The 19,530-nt window shown below is 58.0% G+C and overlaps 6 protein-coding genes across 6 annotated transcripts; 2 read left to right on the forward strand and 4 right to left on the reverse strand.

Annotated features, from left to right (window-relative positions):
- Positions 1-680: 680 nt before the first annotated feature.
- CDEST_01724 (Putative cytochrome P450) lies at positions 681-2,588 on the reverse strand (the record flags this gene model as incomplete). The annotated part of the gene is made up of 4 exons (XM_062917883.1): positions 681-1,132; positions 1,213-1,928; positions 2,029-2,207; positions 2,298-2,588. The coding sequence occupies 4 exons, from the start codon at positions 2,586-2,588 to the stop codon at positions 681-683; spliced, it is 1,638 nt and encodes a 545-aa protein (XP_062773934.1).
- Positions 2,589-3,034: 446 nt separating this feature from the next.
- Positions 3,035-3,831, forward strand: CDEST_01725 (uncharacterized protein). Its single transcript, XM_062917884.1, has 2 exons — positions 3,035-3,186; positions 3,278-3,831. The coding sequence occupies exons 1-2, from the start codon at positions 3,091-3,093 to the stop codon at positions 3,749-3,751; spliced, it is 570 nt and encodes a 189-aa protein (XP_062773935.1). The 5' UTR covers positions 3,035-3,090; the 3' UTR covers positions 3,752-3,831.
- On the reverse strand, positions 3,429-4,981 carry CDEST_01726 (Putative short-chain dehydrogenase/reductase SDR, NAD(P)-binding domain superfamily; the record flags this gene model as incomplete). Its single annotated transcript, XM_062917885.1, has 2 exons — positions 3,429-3,948; positions 4,032-4,981. The coding sequence occupies 2 exons, from the start codon at positions 4,979-4,981 to the stop codon at positions 3,834-3,836; spliced, it is 1,065 nt and encodes a 354-aa protein (XP_062773936.1). The 3' UTR covers positions 3,429-3,833.
- A 649-nt stretch (positions 4,982-5,630) lies between these two features.
- CDEST_01727 (Putative esterase FrsA, alpha/Beta hydrolase) lies at positions 5,631-6,911 on the forward strand (the record flags this gene model as incomplete). The annotated part of the gene is made up of 1 exon (XM_062917886.1): positions 5,631-6,911. One exon carries the CDS (start codon positions 5,631-5,633, stop codon positions 6,909-6,911), a length of 1,281 nt encoding a protein of 426 aa, XP_062773937.1.
- Positions 6,912-10,098: 3,187 nt separating this feature from the next.
- Positions 10,099-13,297, reverse strand: CDEST_01728 (Putative peptidase S8/S53 domain, PA domain, Fn3-like domain, peptidase S8, subtilisin, His-active). The gene is made up of 3 exons (XM_062917887.1): positions 13,125-13,297; positions 12,435-13,019; positions 10,099-12,174 (listed from the first exon to the last, which is right to left on the reverse strand). Exons 1-3 carry the CDS (start codon positions 13,239-13,241, stop codon positions 10,216-10,218), a joined length of 2,661 nt encoding a protein of 886 aa, XP_062773938.1. The 5' UTR covers positions 13,242-13,297; the 3' UTR covers positions 10,099-10,215.
- Positions 13,298-16,877: 3,580 nt separating this feature from the next.
- Positions 16,878-19,520, reverse strand: CDEST_01729 (Putative carboxylesterase, type B, carboxylesterase type B, carboxylesterase type B, active). Its single transcript, XM_062917888.1, has 2 exons — positions 18,409-19,520; positions 16,878-18,330 (listed from the first exon to the last, which is right to left on the reverse strand). Exons 1-2 carry the CDS (start codon positions 18,790-18,792, stop codon positions 17,023-17,025), a joined length of 1,692 nt encoding a protein of 563 aa, XP_062773939.1. The 5' UTR covers positions 18,793-19,520; the 3' UTR covers positions 16,878-17,022.
- Positions 19,521-19,530: the final 10 nt, after the last annotated feature.

The following is a 19,530-nucleotide window of genomic DNA, read 5'->3' on the forward strand; positions in this document are numbered from 1 at the left end:
TCAGCCCACCCTTGCGTGATCCCTTTAGGCGAGACTTTAACGTTTGTTTGCCATAGCAAAAGTAGTAGTGCTTCAAGAGGAGCACCTATAATGATACCGGAGTGTTGTCCAAGATTTAGCCCAGCCAGCCCAGCCCAGCCCAGCCAGCACACAGTAGAGATACAAAAACCAAGCCTGACCTCTAGCCGACTTCAGCAAGCTTCCTCATTGCGATATTTACAGCAGATGTCAAAGCTCGAGCGAACTTATTCAAAGATCACCATCAACGACTTCCGGTCCGGATGCCTCGTACTCGGTTTATTCATCAAGGAGATTCCCTACGGCTTAAAGAAATCGTTGAGGGGTTGGGGGGTTACTATTGCGAGGCACAAAATGCCGTTTATCCGTTTGTGCACAACTGCCGGCTAGTCTCAAACACTCTTAAAGGAATAATCGGAAATGTCAGTCGTTGAAGGTTCTAACAATACAAACTTTGAAACTCTACCATCTTTATACCATGTTAAGCCGAGCAGTGCCCTCCCTACTTAGTCGCTACCTACCATGCATACGTTGTATAAGTCATGGACTCCTCCAGGATACTGCCTGGAGCCGTAAACCTTGTCTGTTACTAAACAGACTTCAGGAGCTGGGACCGAACCATGACTTGAGTGTTGTGGAGCGCAAACATTTCCGCTCCTGCGCTAGACACGTTTCTCGTTGGGGGCCATCCAGGGAGCCGCCGGTCTGGAACGAAACAGAATCCTGGCTCCCAAATCCGGCATGATGGAACCGTTCGGCATGGCCCCCTTCTTGGGCTTCGCCTCCCCGGGTCTTAGCCTCACGTCATAGTGCAGCAGCAGGTGCGTCAGGATGATTTTGATGGTGTTGTCGGCGAACATGCGCCCGGGACACGCCTGGAGCCCGTCGCCCCAGCCCGGCGCGTCGGACCCCAGGTTGGCGAACTTGAACCGGTTCTCGTTCTGCGGCGTCTGGCGCGCCCTGTAGTGTCGGAGGCCGTCGAACACGTCCGGGCGGTCCCACAGGGTCGGCGAGTTGTTGATGTGGTGAGCGTCCACGCAGATGTTGGTGCCAGCAGGCAGCTCGGGGCCCAGGGAAAGTTTCGTAGGTACCTGGAGCTTGCGGTAGAGTACGACTTGAGAGTTCGCGTTAGCCAACTTTGCCGCCTAGAAAACGGAAGTTAAAAATCTAGGAGGAACTGCAGATGTAACTCACGGTAACTGAACGGGTTGACGCGGGCAGACTCCCGCATAACGCTGTCCATCTTGCGCAGCTCGTTGAGGTGTGTCTGGGGCAGACGGCCGTCCTCGGTCTGTTCCCGAAGCTCCTGGCGCAACATGTCCTGGAGCGTTGGGTCGGCGGCCAGTTCGCATACGAGGAAGAAGAGAGTCGATGCCGTCGAAGGCGTGGACTCGAACGAGAGAGTGATGTAGTCTTGGACGAGGGCGTCAAAGTCCATCTTGCCCTTGTACCGCGCCAGCAACCAGCCGGTAAGCTGCACCTTGCCCTGCTCCTTGGGGCCGAGCAGATCCTTCTTGTCAGTGCTGCGTTCATACTCGCGGATGTCCCTCTCGAGAACTGGCCGCAGCATGCGCTTGATCTTCCATCGTATCAGCTTAAGCGGGAGGAAGAGGAAGGGCTTGGTTATGGGCCGGAGAAAGGCTGGCAGGTAGCCCAGGATGATGGTGGGGATAGCCACGCCCATGGGCATCCGGTCGACTGCGCGAATCCATTTCTGGTCCGTACCCATCTCCCTTCCGACGATGGCGCTGGCGTTGACGGAGGCGACCATGTCCTGCATCGTGGAGTACAGTTTGATCTCGCGCCAGTCCGGGCACGCACCGACGGCCATGTTGAAGGCCGCTGCGCAGTCTTGCTGTCTCCATTGTACCAGGGACGGTATGGCGCGGGTGAGTTCCACGGCGATGGTCCTTTTTTTTCGTTTACGTTCTCGTTAGTCCATCTACTCTCGATCCTGGCCATCGAACAACAGGCGGGAAGACCGGGACGGGTTGTTTTGATTTGACATACTTGCCGAGTTCCGGTGTTTGCACGCCGGCGCCTGTCCACGCCCCATGAAACACTTGATAGAAATACGCAAAGCCCGAGGCGTTCTTTTCCGGGAGCCGCTTGACCTCGTCAAAGCATTTGGACGGCATAACGACGTATTCGATGCCGAATGCGTTGAGATAGAACGGGGTGTCTGGGCGCTGCGAGGGAAAAAGAAAAGGGAGGAAGTCAGTTACAAACAAGGCACAAGCAGCGAAGCCGCGTGTAATGGCCGGACGAGATTGACTTACCATTCTTGCCGTGTCTTCTAGAACCTCCTTGAAGTCCAACCTGCCAGACTTGGACTTGATCGCGGGCGGGATGCCCAGCCGCCGCAGAGACGGCGGACGGGTCATCCAAGCGACGATGGACGCCAACAGAAGCAGAGCGGCGGCGACACCAACGGTCTTGGCGACGGGAGAGGCCTCTCTCCAGAGCTGTGACGCGAGGAGCCGCATGAGCTGCCATCGCGATAGGCGTAGCGGCGCAAATGTCTGCCGTATAACTTGGTAATGCTCTAGAATCTCGGCCGGGGTGATCATGGTGTTGCAACGACGATTTACTACCGCTCCTCCTGTGTTGTTAGTGAACCTTACAAGCGCGTTGTGTTTGTTTGGATTTCTAACCAGAGTGTCATGTATGTGACTGTACAGGAATTCTCTTGGTCCCGGCCTTGCGGATGTGGCATTTCGGGGGGTTATTGGAGGCTCGGGACCATCCCGGCAGGGTATCGGAAGAGGTCTCGGCGATGTGAGGCCGATGTTTGGGGACGCTCCACATGTTGAATACCCCTTGCCTCCCTGTCCCCCCGTCGTTCGTACCTGTAGAGGTGAGATGGCGAGTCTGTTTGTGCTGCTCACCGGCTCCGACTCCGAGAACGACTCGTGTAACGCATCGCCGAACCTGGATCTGCACGATAAAGATGGCCAGGGGCGGTTGCATCGCCGAGCCCAAAGAGATGTCGGTCGAGCAGACACAATCCTTCCCCCAGACAGTCCCGCGCTCTCCATCCTGCGCAGTGGTGAACCGTGAAATCTCGACAGTATGGCCGCCCCAGACGAAGCCAGCATCTTGAACATGACGGGTATCTGGTCGTTGAACCCGATAGAGTCGGATGACCTGGGCCCAACCTTTATGTTGGTAAGTGTCGAGGCGTGCTGTCGTGCTGTGCCTTGGAGTTGTGGTACATCCGCACCGATGCGTGATCTTGGGGCTAATAATACATTGGCAGCAAAACATCCCGTGGATCGTCCGCAAGGTCATCTCCTACGCTTCCCTTGAACTCAAGATGGACCAGAAAGACCCGGCACCCCCGGAGCGCCCCGCGACCGTCATCGACATCAACCAGACCGTGAGGCCCGGTGGCTTCGACACGGCCAACAGCTACATCCTCGACGGGGAAACCAGGCACGACAAGGTGCCGATCTTTGGCGCCATGTCGATGCGGGCTAAGTACGTCCCCAAGGCTGAGGTCAGCGGGGAGGACTTGATGGGCCACGAGATCGAGCAGCCCAGTCCCACGGACGAGCGGGTGGGAATCAAGGAGTTCACGGAGGGAGTCAACACCGGGTGGAAAACGACGGCGCTGTGGGGGTTCGAGAAGGTGAATGGAGAGAGACGCTTCTGCAAATACTGCACCACCACCAAGGGGGATGAAAAGGTCCAGGCACGCCTAGTTTATGACTATAGATCTCTCGCTGTGTGAACGTGTTTACCTGCCAAGTAGATAGAATGCCGATAGACCAAGAAACCAGCTCCTCTCTCCGATTTATAAATTTCCATCTACATCATTTCGGGTTATCCAGCATCCTCAGTATGTCAGGCTGGTCTTGGGCAATTGCTTCTACAATCTCGTTCCATGTCTTGTGCATCAGAGCCTCGTCTTGGGCGAGCTCACCGAATCTGAACCGTCAAAGAATAAGAACACATCAGCAAAATTGCACTAAATCGGGCTTGGATTCGGAGAACCCCCCCCCGATACTTACGGATATAGGATATCGTGGTGCCAGAAGCGGCCGTGGCTCTCTGGCCCCAGAGCCGTTGCGCTGACCAAGGACCGCGCGCCCTGCTCGGCAGTGCGGGCAAACAGAGCGTAAAAGATGGCCTTGCCGACGTTGGACATGAAGCCTGCCCACTTGCGACCCAGATCGGTCTTGCAGAGGTCGGGACAGACGGCGTTCACAATGATCTGCGGCTGTTGTTGTTTCTCGCCGATGGTCATGCGCGCGATAGCCTGCATGACGGCCATGCCCAACAGCTTTACGAGCGAGTAGCTCTTATTCGTCTCCCAGGTCTCTTCGTCGTTGGCCGTCTTGAACAGGCTACCGTCGACGAGGGGGGAATCCTTGGGGACCATGCTGTGCCCGTGGCTGTTGACAAAGGTCAGATGCGGCGCCGATCCCCCCGCGGTAGCCGCCGCGGTGGATCGCAGAAGGGGCAGCAGCAAGACGGCCATGAGAGCCGTGGAGAGGACGTTGACCTGCACGGCCAGCTCCCATCCCGCCGACGACTTCTCGTACGTCGGGTTGCCCAGGCCGGCGTTGAGCAGGGCCACGTCCAGCCTGGGCGTGGCCTTTTCCAGGTCGCGAACAAAAGCCGTGACGGACCCAAAGTCGGCCAGGTCGACCTGCAGGATGGTGATGGCATCAGGGCTGCAGCCTGTGAGGTCCGTTATGCGCTTCTTGGCCTCCTCGCCCTTGCTGGCGGAACGCACGCCGAGGATAACCTTGTCCGCGCCGAGGGCAGCGTACTTGACCGCCGCTTCGAACCCCAGTCCCGTGTTGGCCCCTGTCACGAGCACCGTCTTGCCCGCAAAGCTTACGGCGGGGTCCTCGGGAGGGTGTGTCTTTGACCATCGAAGCCTGAAGGGCATGCTCACTCCCGGGGGCGGTCCGCCTGGGGATTCGCGGGCGGTGATCAGGTTCGGGTCTGTCATGTTGGTGAATGGGTTGATCCTGTGACGACTGTGAAGAGAGATCCGGCAGCCAAAACGAGTTACGAGCAGGAGTTCATGCCGTTTCTGTCGCGGCTGAAGGAGAGACTGTTGAGGCGCAATGCCACAGTGATGTATTGTAGGTATTACTGTAGTGTCTGTCCGTCTTAGATATTTAGCTTTTGGGGATGTAAAAGTATCTTCGTAGTCCACCAACCAGATATCGACGTTTCGAGGATAAATGACTGGTGCCGAATGTGCACGGCAACCTGTTCCATGACTGGGGGCATCCCTTTTGCCTTCCGGTGTTTGAACTTCGGCCACACTCCACCATCCCCATCCATCCATCCACCACTACGCGGCATCGGAGATCGGAACGCCGATGAGCTACGACGGGGTGGCTGTGAGGTGTGAGGTGTGAGCTGCTTGTTAATAAGTCATGGAACACCACTCACTCGATGATAACTTGGCGGAAACAGACGAGCACATGCATACTGTCGTCGCGGAAGACTCGAGAACCCCGAGTAATAACCTATTACTACTACCCTACCTGCAGCTCTCACTCCCTTCACAACCAAGGACTTCCTTGAACTTGGATTCACCGACTCAGATATCAAACCCATCCCTCCCTCTCTCCCTTGCCTCCTGAATCATGCATCACTTCTTCAAGGGTCAGTTCTTCGATTTTGAAGTCTGCCGCATCCTCGGCACCGCGGTCTACGGCGGCGCCGACGTGGCCGAGGTGCTCGAGGCCGTCGGCCAGATCAAGGACGGCAACCCGGACAGCTGGAACCGGGCCTGGAAGACGCAGGCCGAGCGCGCCCTCGCCCTCGCCGACGAGGCCTTCAAGAGCGGTGACCGCGTCGCGGCGCGCAACGCCTACCTGCGCGGCTCCAATTACACCCGCGCCAGCGGCTACATGCTCACTGGCGACGGCCCCAACCGCCCCAGTGCGAGACAGCGGGCCGTCGTCGAGGAGGTCCAGGCTCACTTCCGGAAGGCCGCCGCTCTCATGGATGGTCCCGTGCTCTTCCTCGACATCCCCTATCAGGACGGCACCTGCAAGTCGCTCCCGGCCCATCTCTACCTCCCGCCCCCGGACCGCCGGCTGCCCGGCAAGATCCCCATCCTCATCAGCGGCGGGGGCGCCGACGCCTTGCAGGAGGAGCTCTTCTACATGCACCCGTCCGCCGGCCCGGACCTGGGCTACGCGGTCCTGACCTTCGAGGGCCCCGGCCAGGGCATCACGCTCCGGCGGCACGACACCAAGATGCGGCCCGACTGGGAGGTCGTCGTGGGCGCCGTCATCGACTTCATCGAGGACCTCGCCGACTCCCGTCCCGAGCTGGACCTAGACACCTCGCGCATCGCCTACGCCGGCGCCTCCCTCGGCGGCTACTTCGCCCTCCGCGCCGCCGCCGACCCGCGCGTCAAGGCCTGCGTCGCCCTCGACCCGCTCTACTCCTTCTGGGACTTCGCCACGGCCCACGTCTCGCCCGCCTTCATCGGCGCCTGGGAGGCCGGCTGGCTGTCGGACGGCGTGGTCGACGCCTGCGTGGGCGTCATGCTCGCGCTGTCGTTCCAGATGCGCTGGGAGATCAGCGTGGCCGGCACCTTCTTCGGCCACGCGTCGCCCGCGCGCATCATGAAGGAGATGAAGCACTACTCCCTCGGCGGCGGCTACCTCGAGCGCGTCCGCTGCCCCGTGCTGGTCTCGGGCGCCGCCCAGTCGCTGTACCTCGAGGCGAGCCACCACACGATGCGCGTGTACAACGAGCTGACGGGCCTGGCCGAGGCGGACAAGGAGCTGTGGATGACGGCCACGCCGGGCCAGGGCTCGCTGCAGGCCAAGATGGGCGCCCTGCGCCTGGCAAACCAGAAGACGTTTAGGTTCCTCGACGAGAAGTTGAAGATCGAGCGTCCACGGCTATGATATTTTGCATTCTGTCAAAAACCAAAACAAGCGCGGGTTTTGACGGAACTGGTGTCTCTGCGATGAGCTGAAGAAAGTATGAGCCCCACGCTTGTCTGCGTTTACAAACGCAACCGAATCCGTTCACAGTAGATATGTAGATCTCTATAGAGCAAAGACAAAGAATTTTATAAGATGTACATCCATACTATCTGCAAGGGCATATATGAAGAGCATGATAGGTCTAGGGACTAGTTTGGGATATGAAGTTTAGGATATCGGTTCATTCGCTTAACCTTCGTCAAATCTGCTCCTTGGTTGGCTTTGAGTCCCTTTGCAACCTGGTTTGCATCTTTCTGAAGCATCAACGTGTTCCGGGGCGAGGACAGACACTCCATCACAGCGTAAAGATGATTTGCATGCCATCTGCACCAAACCCTTAATGATGACCATGCTCTGATTTTCTCAGATCGTGGGAAGCTGGTTAATAATGGCGTGGGGTCATACTACACTGGCAAGTAGGTGTTACCACGTCTCACGAATTTCATCACTTTGTTTGACCTCCATGTGCTTCGCCGCCGTTTTTCTGAGACTCGACAAACAAATCATGGATGCATAGCAGGCGAGTACTCCTGATGCAGACTATTATCGAGCCTGGGACGCCGTATTCTAGTCTTCTCACCGCTGGCATTGCGTGGTATGGGCTTCTCTTGCGGCAGCGCCCGCTTGCTCTGAAGCCATAATCACAGGAAGCAAAGTTACTAGGAGGGCGAGAGGTGCCATTGTGCCCGGGAAGACAATCTCAATTTAGGATTAAGTATGGCGGGTTTCAATTTTTTTGAGAGGCGCAACAACCAGAGTCACAGTTGCTGGAGAAGGGTGTTTTGAAAATTGCAGTTCTTGTTTGCCGGGCAGATTTACACGATGTTCATATGTTTGAACGCTTCCAGACTTGCAAGTTGTATGATTGTAAGGTCTAAGTGCCTTCTTTCTTTCTTAATATCTCCAACGTTGTCACCGTAATCATAACACCCGAGTCTCCCAGCTAGCTGTCTTGCAACACTTCGACTTGGCACGTTGTAGGCAAAACCATGTGACACTGATGCGTTCTTGAGGTTGCTTGATATTATCCTCGCTGAAGATATCTCTGGCCCCTACATCATCACGGATTTCTCTGTCTTGCGTCATAAGAGCTACGTAGAGCGCAGATGTCTAGGCTGACATGGCATGTTTGCGTTGGGCTGGCCTACGTTCCAAAGACCCAGTACAGTCGAACCCATCCGACATGGAAATTAATCACGCCCCGCTAGCCAGCGGTATTCCTATTCACGTCAGCAAACATGTGTCTAGACTTACCCCTCGGCCATTAAGTGACGTGTTGACAAGCATTCCAGAAACTTTAGCCTTCTTTCCACAATAACATTAATTACTTGACTATTGTTTCATAGACCTGAAATGATGCTCGGGAAAGTCTGCGTCAAGAGGGCGCTTCAATGACCCTTGTCACACTTTACAATCCATTCTCTGGTGCTTCGAGGACCGGGTGGCAGCTTGGCCGATTCGGAACAGTCAAGGAACCCCGTCTTCCCGCCGGGGCTAGGTGACCGTGACAGCTGCCCATTCGTTTCGACGAAGTGAGTGACTAAGCGGCAAACGGGGTTATTTGAAATCGTAAAGTACGATTCGAGGTCGTTTGGCAATGATGCAAGATCCGGGCAAGATCCGGAGTGTGCTTGAGAACTGGCGGCTGAGAGCTTGGCGCCGACTGAGCGCGGCTCGACGCTCGTTTCCAAGACGCTGCCAAGGCCTTTACTCAGCGACTACCTCGACAATTCAACAAGCCCACAGACATTCCACATGTCAAAGACCCTGGGTCAATGAGGGTTCTCCGTGCCTTTCGTCCTGGAAACGATGCGATTCGTCATGAGGGTTGAAGGTTCGGACGGCGAACGCTTCTCGCAAGCTTTGGGCTGGCCCGAACCGGCGACGGGCATGTGTCAGAGAAGGAATGAAAAGGCGAACTGTTGTTGCGGAGGAGAGTTCTGAAGGGAAGATCTGAGATGTTTTCTCAATTCTGAAGGGGGATCACGGTAAGAGACGGGACGAACTCTGAGCTAATCGAGGGGGTCGGTCCTTTGGACAGTTGGGCTCCAGCGTCAGAGCGAGGGGCTTGCAGCATTGAATCATCATTTTTTCTCACATTTTGGATTTTAGAATTTGAGAAATGGACCGCCAAAATCGGCCAAGGAGATCGGAGTCTGTCCCACCCTTTGTTGAAGGTTGTGGGATTTGTTGTTTTCCCGTACTCCGTGGTTTGGTTTGGAAGCGGATGTACGCATCAACTCTGCGAATGACCCGGACTCAAGTCCGAACTCTGATGCTTTCCTTAATGCGCATAGTTACTCTTTTAATGGACCTTGGTCAACTGCTTACGAATGTTCCAGGCTTCCCTTCATGACGAGCAACACAGCTCCAAGAGGATTCAAATCCGAGACATCAGCTGTCTTCTTTCCTTCAGACTCATATGACCCGGCTGAAATGGAATAAAACTGGTGGACAAGAAAGATGTGAGTCTCACGCGAGGTTTTCGTCGCCTGGACCCTACCGGATTGTTCGCGCTTCCAAATCGGACCGACCGGGTTCCACTGGAGTTCTCTTGATACTGAACCTTACAACTATGTAGACGGAGGCGGCTTATGACATTACGTCCGAGACGGCTTCATGGTTTCATCGGCGCGAGATCAGTGCCATCACACACCAAACCTATCGTGTGTCCTTCAATGGGGGTTTTCTTGGGAAGACAGTCTTTTGAGACTGCCTGTGCTAAGATAGATAGAGAAGAAAATGTAGTAGGCAGGCCCTGTGGCTTTGTTGGGCGTTGAACTCTTGGTAACTACCGTGATATTGATGACAAGAGGCATCTCATAAGCGTAATTGATCTCTCTGAAGTGACAGCTATGAACTTAGCAATTACATTGTTGTCCTCTTGATTGTCGGGGAGCCGGCAGACGGAACGTTACAGCAGAATCCAACCGGGTTTATCATAGTCTCGGCACTTCAACTCAGGTCACAAACACACTCGACTGAAAGCTTAGGCTTGGAGCGAATATATTGAGTTTAACTTTTAAGTACAAGCAAAGATTCATCCGGCCATCATCGCACAGCATTGGCACAGCAGCCGAGGAAAACCAAAACAATTATTTTGTTCAAATGGATATTCAGACATTATTTCTGAGTTATGAAGCTAATTACAAGAAGAGAAATGTCGTAGGGACATGCAACGCTATCGTATCAACGGAATACACACACACACACACGCCTGCTCTTAGTGTCTCGCAGGGGCCGTCGCGTTGGCAGCTCCGTAGACGATCCGGAAAGGCTCCGTCTCGGTGGTGTCGTACTCCTCAAGCTTGGACGCGTCGCCGAAGACGCGCAGGGACTTGATGGCGAACTTGTACTTGCCGGCGGGCGCGTAGCTGCCGTCGTCCATCTGGCCGTCCCAGTTGACGGAGAGGACTCCGCGGGAGACGTACAGGGACGGGAAAGACCGGGGCTGGCCGACGGTCTGGATGCCCCAGACCTCCTTGGTGGAGTTGGGGGGGCAGGTGGTCAGGGGCACGAGGTCGGCGCGGACGAAGGGGGAGCCGAAGGCCATGTTGATGGCGAGTGCCGGGATGACGGCCTTGGTCTCGTTGGCGGTGCCCGGGGCCGGCAGGATGTAGGTGTGGTTGCTGGGGACGGGCTCGTACTCCTCGTCCTTTGCGCTGGTCGAGGTGGTCATGAGGGCCTGGTCGAGCGTGACGTGGCTGTGGAGGCTGCCGGCGATGCCGACGTACGGCAGGGAGAGGCTGGAGCCGTCGGAGCCGTTGAGGGCGATGTAGCCGGACCAGACGGGCAGGCGGCCGGCGTCGAGGGCCGGAGGGGTCGGGGTCACGAGGATGGTGGCCTCGCCGCCGGCGGGGACGGAGACCTTGCTCTCGCTCAGGGCGACGGAGGCGTACTCGGCCGACAGGTCGTTGGGGAAGGGGGCCGGGAACAGGTCACCGGCGGCGGCGAAGGTGTACGCGGTAGCGGCGCCGACGTTGCTCAGGTCGTACGAGACGGCCGCCGAGCCCGTGTTCTTGATGGTGAAGTTCAGCTCGGGGATGAAGTTGTCCGTGTCGTTGAACGAGAGGCTGGAGACGCTGAGGAGGGTGGTGGCGTATGCGGCGTCGTAGGCCTGGACGAGGCCGGCGCCCTGCTGGGAGACGGGGGCCAGGAGCTCGTCGGGCCCGGTGCCGTAGTTGAACTTGACGGGGTTCGCGTGGGCGGAGAGCAGGTTCTCGATGGTGGCAGGGTCCAGGGTCTTGCGGACCTCGGCGATGAGAGCCACGATACCGGCGGCCTGGGGGCAGGACATGGAGGTTCCGGAGAGGACGGCGTAGGAGCCGAGGGCTCTGGGGTACAGGGAGAGGACGTTGCCTCCGATGGCGCCGAACTGGGGCTTCTGGTGGGCGTCCCAGTTGGGGCCCCAGGAGCTGAAACTGGAGACGGAACCGCCGGTGGCGGTGTTGGGGGTCTCGGTGAGGATCTGCTCGGCCTCGGCGGGGTCGGTCATCTGGAGGACGACCTCGGAGCCGGCGGCGAGGGCCTCGAGCCAGACGGCACCCTGGGAGGGCGAGGTCATGCCGATGGCGAGGATCTCGGGAACGCTGGTGACGGTGACGGAGCTGGCGCCGGGGGCGTTGTTATAGAGCATGAGGTACTTGGCACCGGCGGCAGCGGCGTTCTGGGCCTTGGCGACGAAGGTGCAGGTTCCTCTCCGGACGAGGACGATCTTGCCGCTCAGGTCGGGCGTGTCGGCCGGGTAAGGGTCGCAGCCGAGGGCGACGGTGGAGGTGGGGTCGGTGCTCGGGGTCCAGAGGGGAAGCTCGACGCCGGCCCAGTTGTCGGGCTCGCCGGGGGTGTAGGAGAACTTGCGGGGGGCGCCGCCGTCGATGGTGAAGGTGTTCTCGATGAGGACGGCCGGGGTGATGGCGTTGTCGAAGGAGGCGATGGCGGTGACGTACCTGCCGCTGGCGGCGGTGGAGGCGAAGAAGATGCCCTGGTCGCCCGAGTTACCGGCCGAGACGGTGCAGGGGACGCCGGCCTCGACGATCCTCGAGACGGTGGCGGCCCAGGGCTCGTCGGTCCAGCCCGAGGGGCCACCGATCGAGGCGGTGATGATGTTGCTGCCGTCCTCGTACGCGCGGTTGTAGGCAGCGATCAGGATATCGTTGCTGACCTGACCATCGCAGCCGAAGACCTGTGGGAAGAGAAGAAAAAGAGCGTGTAAGTGAATGATACAGAAAACAGTACGGCAATTTGTCACGGCCATCCGGGATTGCCGCAGACGGCTTCGGGAATAGTGGGGCTCGTCGCCGGGCGCCGGAGTTTGTTACACCGGACCCTGAAGCGGGCTTGGTGGCAAAAGGCTTCCCGCATGCACGGAGCTTCATGATAACAAACCAATAAAAACAGACCGCGTAGGGAATGACTCTATATATCTGTGTATGAAGCACGTACCTTGTAGGCACCCAGGGTGACACCCGGGGCGGTTCCAAGGAACCTAAAGGGATTGGACTGGGCGGCGATGATGCCGGCAACGTGGGTGCCGTGACCGCCACAGTCCATGGGGTCCGGGTCGGGGAAGTGCTCGTTGAAGCCATCATAGGCGTCGCCGACAAAGTCAGTGCCGTAGCTGACGAGGCAGTCCGGGCCGAAGCAGCCGCCGAGGGCCGGGTGGAGGTAGTCGATGCCCGTGTCGATGACGGCGACCTTGATGCCCTTGCCGGTGACGCCGTCGCGGTGCAGCTTGTCGACCTGGGTCTGGACGTGGGACGAGAAGGTGTCGTTGCCGAGCTGGCGCTTCTTCAGGTCCACGTAGTCACGGCCCTGCTTGCCGGTCCAGACGACCTCGGGCTCGGGGATGCGGTAGGTGCGGACGGGCCAGATGTTCTTGACCGAGGGGAGGCCGGCGAGCTTGGCCGCCTTGGCGTCGGCCGTGTCGAGGTTCTTGAACTGGATGGAGGCGCCCTTGAAGAGAGAGTAGTCGAGCTTCATGCGCGTGGTGGCGTCGGCCTCGGCCTCGGCGTAAAAGTCGGACGCATCCTGTTACAGGAACGGTCAGCACTCTACTTTGTTCTGCCTCGCCAGTTTGTCCACAAAGGTGTGGGGGAGGGGGGGGGGGGGGGGGAGGGTGTGGTGACGACGTACCTGACCGTCCTCCAACTCGACGATGAAGGCACCAGCGACGGTCTTTGGGGAGTGGACCTTGGCCTGGATGGCGGATGCCGCCGCAAGGAGCGGCAGCAAAAGACTGCTTCTGACCATTGTGTTTGGCTGACGGATGACCTGTGGGATACCGGAGCTGGCGTGGTAAAAGGCATCTCATGAGAACAGGCGCGCCGGGGGGTTCAACTTTTATAATTCCATCAAGATGATTTCGCGCCACGGGCCAGCCCAGCTTCCTAGCTACCCACGGCGGGGGTCGCTCGCCCGGAGTTCATAGACGACGCCCCCCCCCCCCATCCTCCCCCTCCCTTGGCCAGGTCGGATAGAGTGAGTGAACAGGAAATGCGAGCATGCTCCATCGGTGGGCACGCGATAGCGTCCGGGATGGTTGTCGAGCGACCAGGGGATGGATGGATGGGTGAGATCATGGCCGCCCATGAGATGCAACTGCGCAAGCGAACGGGTCCCAGGAAATAGGAGATTGCAGGGAGCGATACGTTGCCCTCGCAAGGAGTGCGACATGGCGGAGGAAAACCAGGGCATCTCGACGATCAACATATTGGCCCAGTGTTGTGAGCTTCCTTAATGAGGCTCGTCGATGGGTTGCATATTTAGGGGGAGGGAGGGGAGAGCTCAACTTCGAACGGCCCTTGTCATGGGGAGCAGATGGCCTTCCTATCTGGGTAAGACCCTCCGTCTGTCGTTGGTCAAGCTGCCCAGTCATGAATGGATCAAGGGCCTACTCAACGGTCCCTGGTCGATGACTGGGATGTGGCCTCGGCTCTCTTCTGCATCAATCTTCTGCATCAGGGGCACACACACTGGTTCGTTCCCGCGTCTTGGTTGGTTTGGTGGCGAGCCGAGGGGCCGGCTCGCTGCTCTTGTCGTTGAGTTATCGTTGACTATCGTTGAAGAGCGATTGGCAGAGGGCGGAAGTCTGCCCGTTGAGGTCTGTCTGGTTGATAGAAGAGGGTGGAGGTAGAGGCGGGGGTGTTGAGAGGGTTTTTGGTTCGTGACTTGGTTCGACATTAGCGGCGCGCAACGCAACCGGGGTCCATCTGCAGTTGCAGAAGGCAAAAGGACATTGGGATGGCTCGAGTTCCATCGGTGACGGCTCGATATCGCGACGCTGTGGAGGCAAACATGCTGCGGGGTGTGTTTGTGTCTCTGGTTTATTCAAACCTCAGTGGCCCGGGCGGAAGAGGATGAGATTGCTGGACGAGGGGGGAGGGTTCTGCTCCTATCCTCCTATCAGGACCCCGGGGAGGGAGAAACACTAGCATCAACTTTCGTGGCCGGTTGCATGCTGGTAGTTGTTGTCTTCCATGCTTTGATAAATCTCGCTCTTCTTGGGGCATATTTCAGTCCCTACGAGCATGTCCATATCCCTCCGATGCAACGCCTCCCGCCAAAAGCCAAGAGGGCCAAGGCAAACCCTAAACCGCTGTGGCAGGGCATCGCGGCGCGCTGTTTGGTGTTCCTGAATCGCAACTCGTGTGCTGTGGAGCTGCAGTCTGCAGTGTGCGCGCTCAGGGCATGCATGGTTTCTATACGGATACCACGGCAGCATCCACGCGGGGAGGGACATCCCGGCCGCGTATGGTGGGTTCGCCCGATGGTGTCGGATGGTGTTCCTGGCACGTCAGTGTTTGGGTGTTTGTTTGTCGATGGCATCCCACTAGTACCCAATGAAGGAAGTGAGGGGGACTCGGGATGTGTAGAGCAGCAGTCTTTGGCCCGGAGGCGAGTCGGCAGAGTGCCCAGAGCCTGACGGACTTAGATGAGCGCGGCCGGGGAGGGGCCCGGTTCGTTCGGTTCGGGCAGGAGAATAGAGGATGAGGGCCTTTTGCAAGCTGCTATCGCTAGATCTCCTCCCCCCTCTGTATGGATACTCACTCCTCTGTACTACCACGTCCCCGCATAAGAGCGAGAACCAGAGTGAGTGGGACAAGGGTGCCGAAGAGTTGGGGGCCTCAGAGGTGGCGAGGAAACCCGGAAGAAACTGGAGAGACTGGAGAGATGGATCTGGACCTGTCGTCCATGGCCCACAACTCCCCTCGTCGTTCACATGAGTCTTGCTGTGATTTCACCTGCCGAATAGTCGATAACGCGGCGGGTGGCCAACCCCGGCCTTGGATCCGGACGCAAAGAGGCGCGAGATGAGGGCGCGTTTGTGTGAAGCAACGCTGGGCATGCATATCCTGTCAGTTTGTTCAAGCTGCAGTCTCTTTGAATGCACGATGCATTCAATGGCTTTGGGTTCCTCATTACGTATGCGAAATACGGGCCTCACCTTACGAGTCTGGCTTCACCTACGAGCATGCTTCACATACTGTGACCGCTGTTCCCCAGTTGCTCAACTCTCTTGCTTGTGCAGGTTGCGCCCTGGGACAGGGAATATGGCCTAATGTTGATACGCCTGGACCACCGCCTAATGTCGATACGAAAGTCGCCCCTCCTTGTGCCTCTAGCCGAAAGGGGCTCGGGAGACTCGACGGTGCTAGGGCGATCTGGGAAGCTCGGAACGGCTCCGTTCCCACGGGAAGCTTCGGCCTCGTATTCCCGTCCGGATTGGGGTCGGGCAGAAGAGAGGGTTGAAGGACTTTTGGAATGCGCTTCATCTCCCTCGGCTTTGTAAAGTTTAAGGGAAGAACAACTGCACGATTCAGTTGCGTGTTAGATGAACTCCCGCCAGGGGGGAGCAATGATGATGATGGGTGGCGCAAACAAGCGCTATCCACTGCTCATGAAATGGTATCTCCGCCCTGGCCAGCTATAGATTACAGATATAGTACCGCTGACTCTTGTCGAGCCGGGGGTAGTCGGTCGACTCGGGACTCTCCTCTCATTTGAAAGCCGAATCGAATTAGCGTTCCATCCTACAAGAAATGGTCTTGGAAATCTGGCTAACACCCCTCTAAAAGGCAACCTAAAGGCAAAGGCATTTAACCTTAGTGAGCCCCGAAACTCTATCCAACAACGAGCCGGCGACTCTTTGCGAGAGAACCAATACAATACGATGGGTGCGTTTCTGGACAGAAGTCGGTTAAGATTGGGAGTGCTTTGCGCCCTGAGTGATTATCTATCCGCCTGCCATATGAACCTGTTCTGTGATGTCTCTCGCACACAACCCACCAACTCGAGCGATCTGAGTTGGTGACAGCCCCGTGTGAAAAAGGACGTGAGAATCATTTGCTCGGCGTTGTGAACTAAGCCACAGGTTTACCTGCCTCTCGTCTTACACCCCACGGCAGGTCTCGCCTCATACCAGCACCCGACGACGACAACGACGACGAAATCTAAGTACGAGAAAATGCTCACCGACACCCGTCATCGCATGTGCCGGCGGCACTAGGCGCTCGAGTCCTGGTCATGCCAAGGTGCCAGTTTCGGCATCGTCTCAACCAGCATCGACAAAAACACAACCCCCTTGAGTGCATGCCAATACTCACTATCGACGGCCAAAACCCAGCTTTCCGGGCAGACCGGGGCCGTGCCTTACATACACTACACGCGGATGTCACCGTCACAGCCCGGCTCGGGAGGGGGGGGGGGCGTCGATGGGCGGCTGGGCAGTGTTGGTTTGCCGCGTCGCATGACAGGACCAAGGCTTTTGCTTGCTTGCTTGCTTGCTTGCTTGCTTGCCCTGTCGTCTTGGCCAAAATGGCAAGCTCACGGGGTCGAGAAGGGCTCCACTGGGCGAGATGGCGTGCAGGATAAGGCGAGTACCATGCTTATTCAGACATGTTCGCTGTTCAGATTCTTCTCTATGTAGTTTATCTGCCTCTATGGGTGGGACGATCATTGGACAAAAGGGGGGGAGGTCCCATTCTCCTTTCCCTCCACCCCATCCAGTCACTCATTCTAGTCAGTCTATCCATCATGCAAGAAGCTCCCTCGCCACCTCGTATGTGTTGATGAAGTCTATCCCCTCCTTCCGCCAGGTGTCGTCCTCGATGAAGCTCTTGGACGCCTTCAGGACCATGTTCTTGGGCGCAGTCACGTCGTACTCGGGCCAGTACGGCAACAGCCCCGTGCCATTCGTGTAAAGCGTGCCGTTGCCGCCACCGCCACCGCCGCCGCCGCCACCGCCGCCGACTTGCGAGTTGGGGTCCAGCTCGTAGACGAACCGGACGTAGGCCTGGCCGATGGCCCGGGCGAGGCGCGCGTGGTCGTCGTACTGCGGCGACGGCCCCAGCAGGCCCGAGATGTTCTGGAAGCTGAAGGCGACGTTGTCAAAGTGCCGCACGCCCTCGATCTCCGTCCGGTTCCAGAGGAGCTGGTCGAAGCGGTAGCTGTAGACGGGCTGGGCGACGTCCGGCCGCGCGTAGAGCTCGCACATCTTGCGCCGGCCCGAGATCATGACGAGGTCGCCGCCGATGGAGGCGCCGCGCCGCCACTGCAGGCCCTTGTCCGGGTAGACGGAGCAGTTGGTGATGGACACCGGCGGCTGGGTGCAGGGGTCGTCCGGGTACAACTCGAAGAGGCGGCGGATGGTCGGCGGCGAGAGTGCGTAGGAGCGCCAGTAGCTGAAGCCGTTGAAGAGGTCGGCCTCGGTGTTGGGCCGCGGGCTGCTCGGGTTGAAGTTGATGCCCTCGTCGCTGTTGGCACCGGTGAGCAGCGGCACCCTGACGAACTTGCCGTCGCGGATCAGCTGGCTCGGGTAGCCCGTCAAAAAGTCCCCGTCGATCAGCGGGTTCCAGACCTGGCTCGGGTTGCCGGCGAAGAGGTCCGCCTGGCTGAGGCCGCGGAGGCAGGCCAGCTGGTCCTTGGCGGTCCAGCAGCCGACGGTGCGCGTCAGGTTCTCGACGGGCGCGTTGTAGTAGGCCAGGTTCTGGACCTGGGCGCCCGTCGGGCCGCCGCTCTCGAGGATGGCGGCGCGGTAGAGCCCGTCGTCGCGGCCGTCGTAGCTGAAGAGGTGGTAGGCGATGCTCTGCGCCCCCGCGCTCTCGCCCCAGATGGTCACGCGGTCCGGGTCTCCGCCAAAGGCCGCGATGTTCTCCTGGATCCACCGGAGGGCCAGCCGCTGGTCGAGCAGGCCGGCGTTGCTCGACCCCTCGGCGAGGATCTGCTGGGTCTGCAGGAACCCGTACATGTTGAGACGGTAGTTCATGGCCACGCTGATGATGGGCTGACCCATGTCTTGGCTGACTTTGACGATGCCCGAGAGGTTGTACTGCGGATCGGCCTTTGATAACGTCTCAAGTCAGTCACAAGCAGTCAATGGAAGAGAGAGGGGGGCAGTTGGAAGCGAGGCTGAGCTTACGATAGAGCCGGTGTATAGACCACCGCCGAAGATCCAAACAAGAACGGGCAGCGGTTTATCAAACTTGCCAGCTGGACGGACAACATTCAGAGTCAAGCAGTCCTCGGACATGTTGAAGTTTCCCCTGAACTGCATACAGCTGTACCCTTGCTCAGTTGCATCCCGCACGCCGTCGAAGGAAGAGTTGAGGCTCTTGGGCCACCGGTATCTCAACTGACCGACGGGAGGCTGGGCGAAAGGCACACCGAGAAAGGCATCTTGGTCCCATTCAGACAGGTGACGACCGCGGTACGTGCCGTTGAGGACCTGGGCCGTCGGTTCCTGAGCTGCAACGATGCCAAGACAGGCCAACGCCGCCGAGAGCAAATAGCACAACCGAGTCATGAGAGCGAGAAGGAAGGGCGAGGTGAGACCAGAGTAGAACGAACGTCTTGCTCGATCCAATTCCAGACGGCCAGTTCATCCTCACCCTCATGTACGGGCATTTATACGCTCTTCAGCGTAGCATTGCCCGCCGCCATCACATCACTCCGAACGGGTTTCGTCGCCGTACCGCTGGAAAAGCATTGCCGGCAGGGTCCCTGATTGGAGGAATTTGGGAGAACCGCAAGAGGCCCTCGTCACTCTTTAGATTCCATCTAGTTAGTGCCTGACTAGGTCAGCTTGTACGACACGGAGGAAATCATTGGAGAAGAATGCGGGGGGGATGCGGGGGACCGCTGTTGATTGCCAAGATATCCGGCGGCCGGCGCTCTCGAACTAGGGGTGAATGCCGGGCGAGGGGATATGACGAGAGACATAGAGGCTAGTGTACGATGGAAAAGGATGTTTATCCGGCGTCCAGAGTGACCTGGAGTGGCGGGGCCTCATGCATGTGAATCTGGGGAGCGGGAGTTGGCGATGAAGGCGTGGTGTTGAGGGGGCGGCCGGAGTCGGTGTAAGGCCAAGTCCCTTGACTCCACCACGGATTGAATATTGAATGATCTCTGAGGCTGTAAAAAACATAATCTTAGTTGTTCAAGAACGGGTGATAGCAGTCAGAGTATTGATGTTCGTTGAACCCGGCAGTAATGGCTGAACGAACAACGTTCATCCTTAGTGAGACTGGCTTAACTGAACATG

The sequence above is a fragment of the Colletotrichum destructivum genome, chromosome 1 (assembly GCF_034447905.1).
Source record: "Colletotrichum destructivum chromosome 1, complete sequence".
NCBI classification, from domain to species: domain Eukaryota; kingdom Fungi; phylum Ascomycota; class Sordariomycetes; order Glomerellales; family Glomerellaceae; genus Colletotrichum; species Colletotrichum destructivum.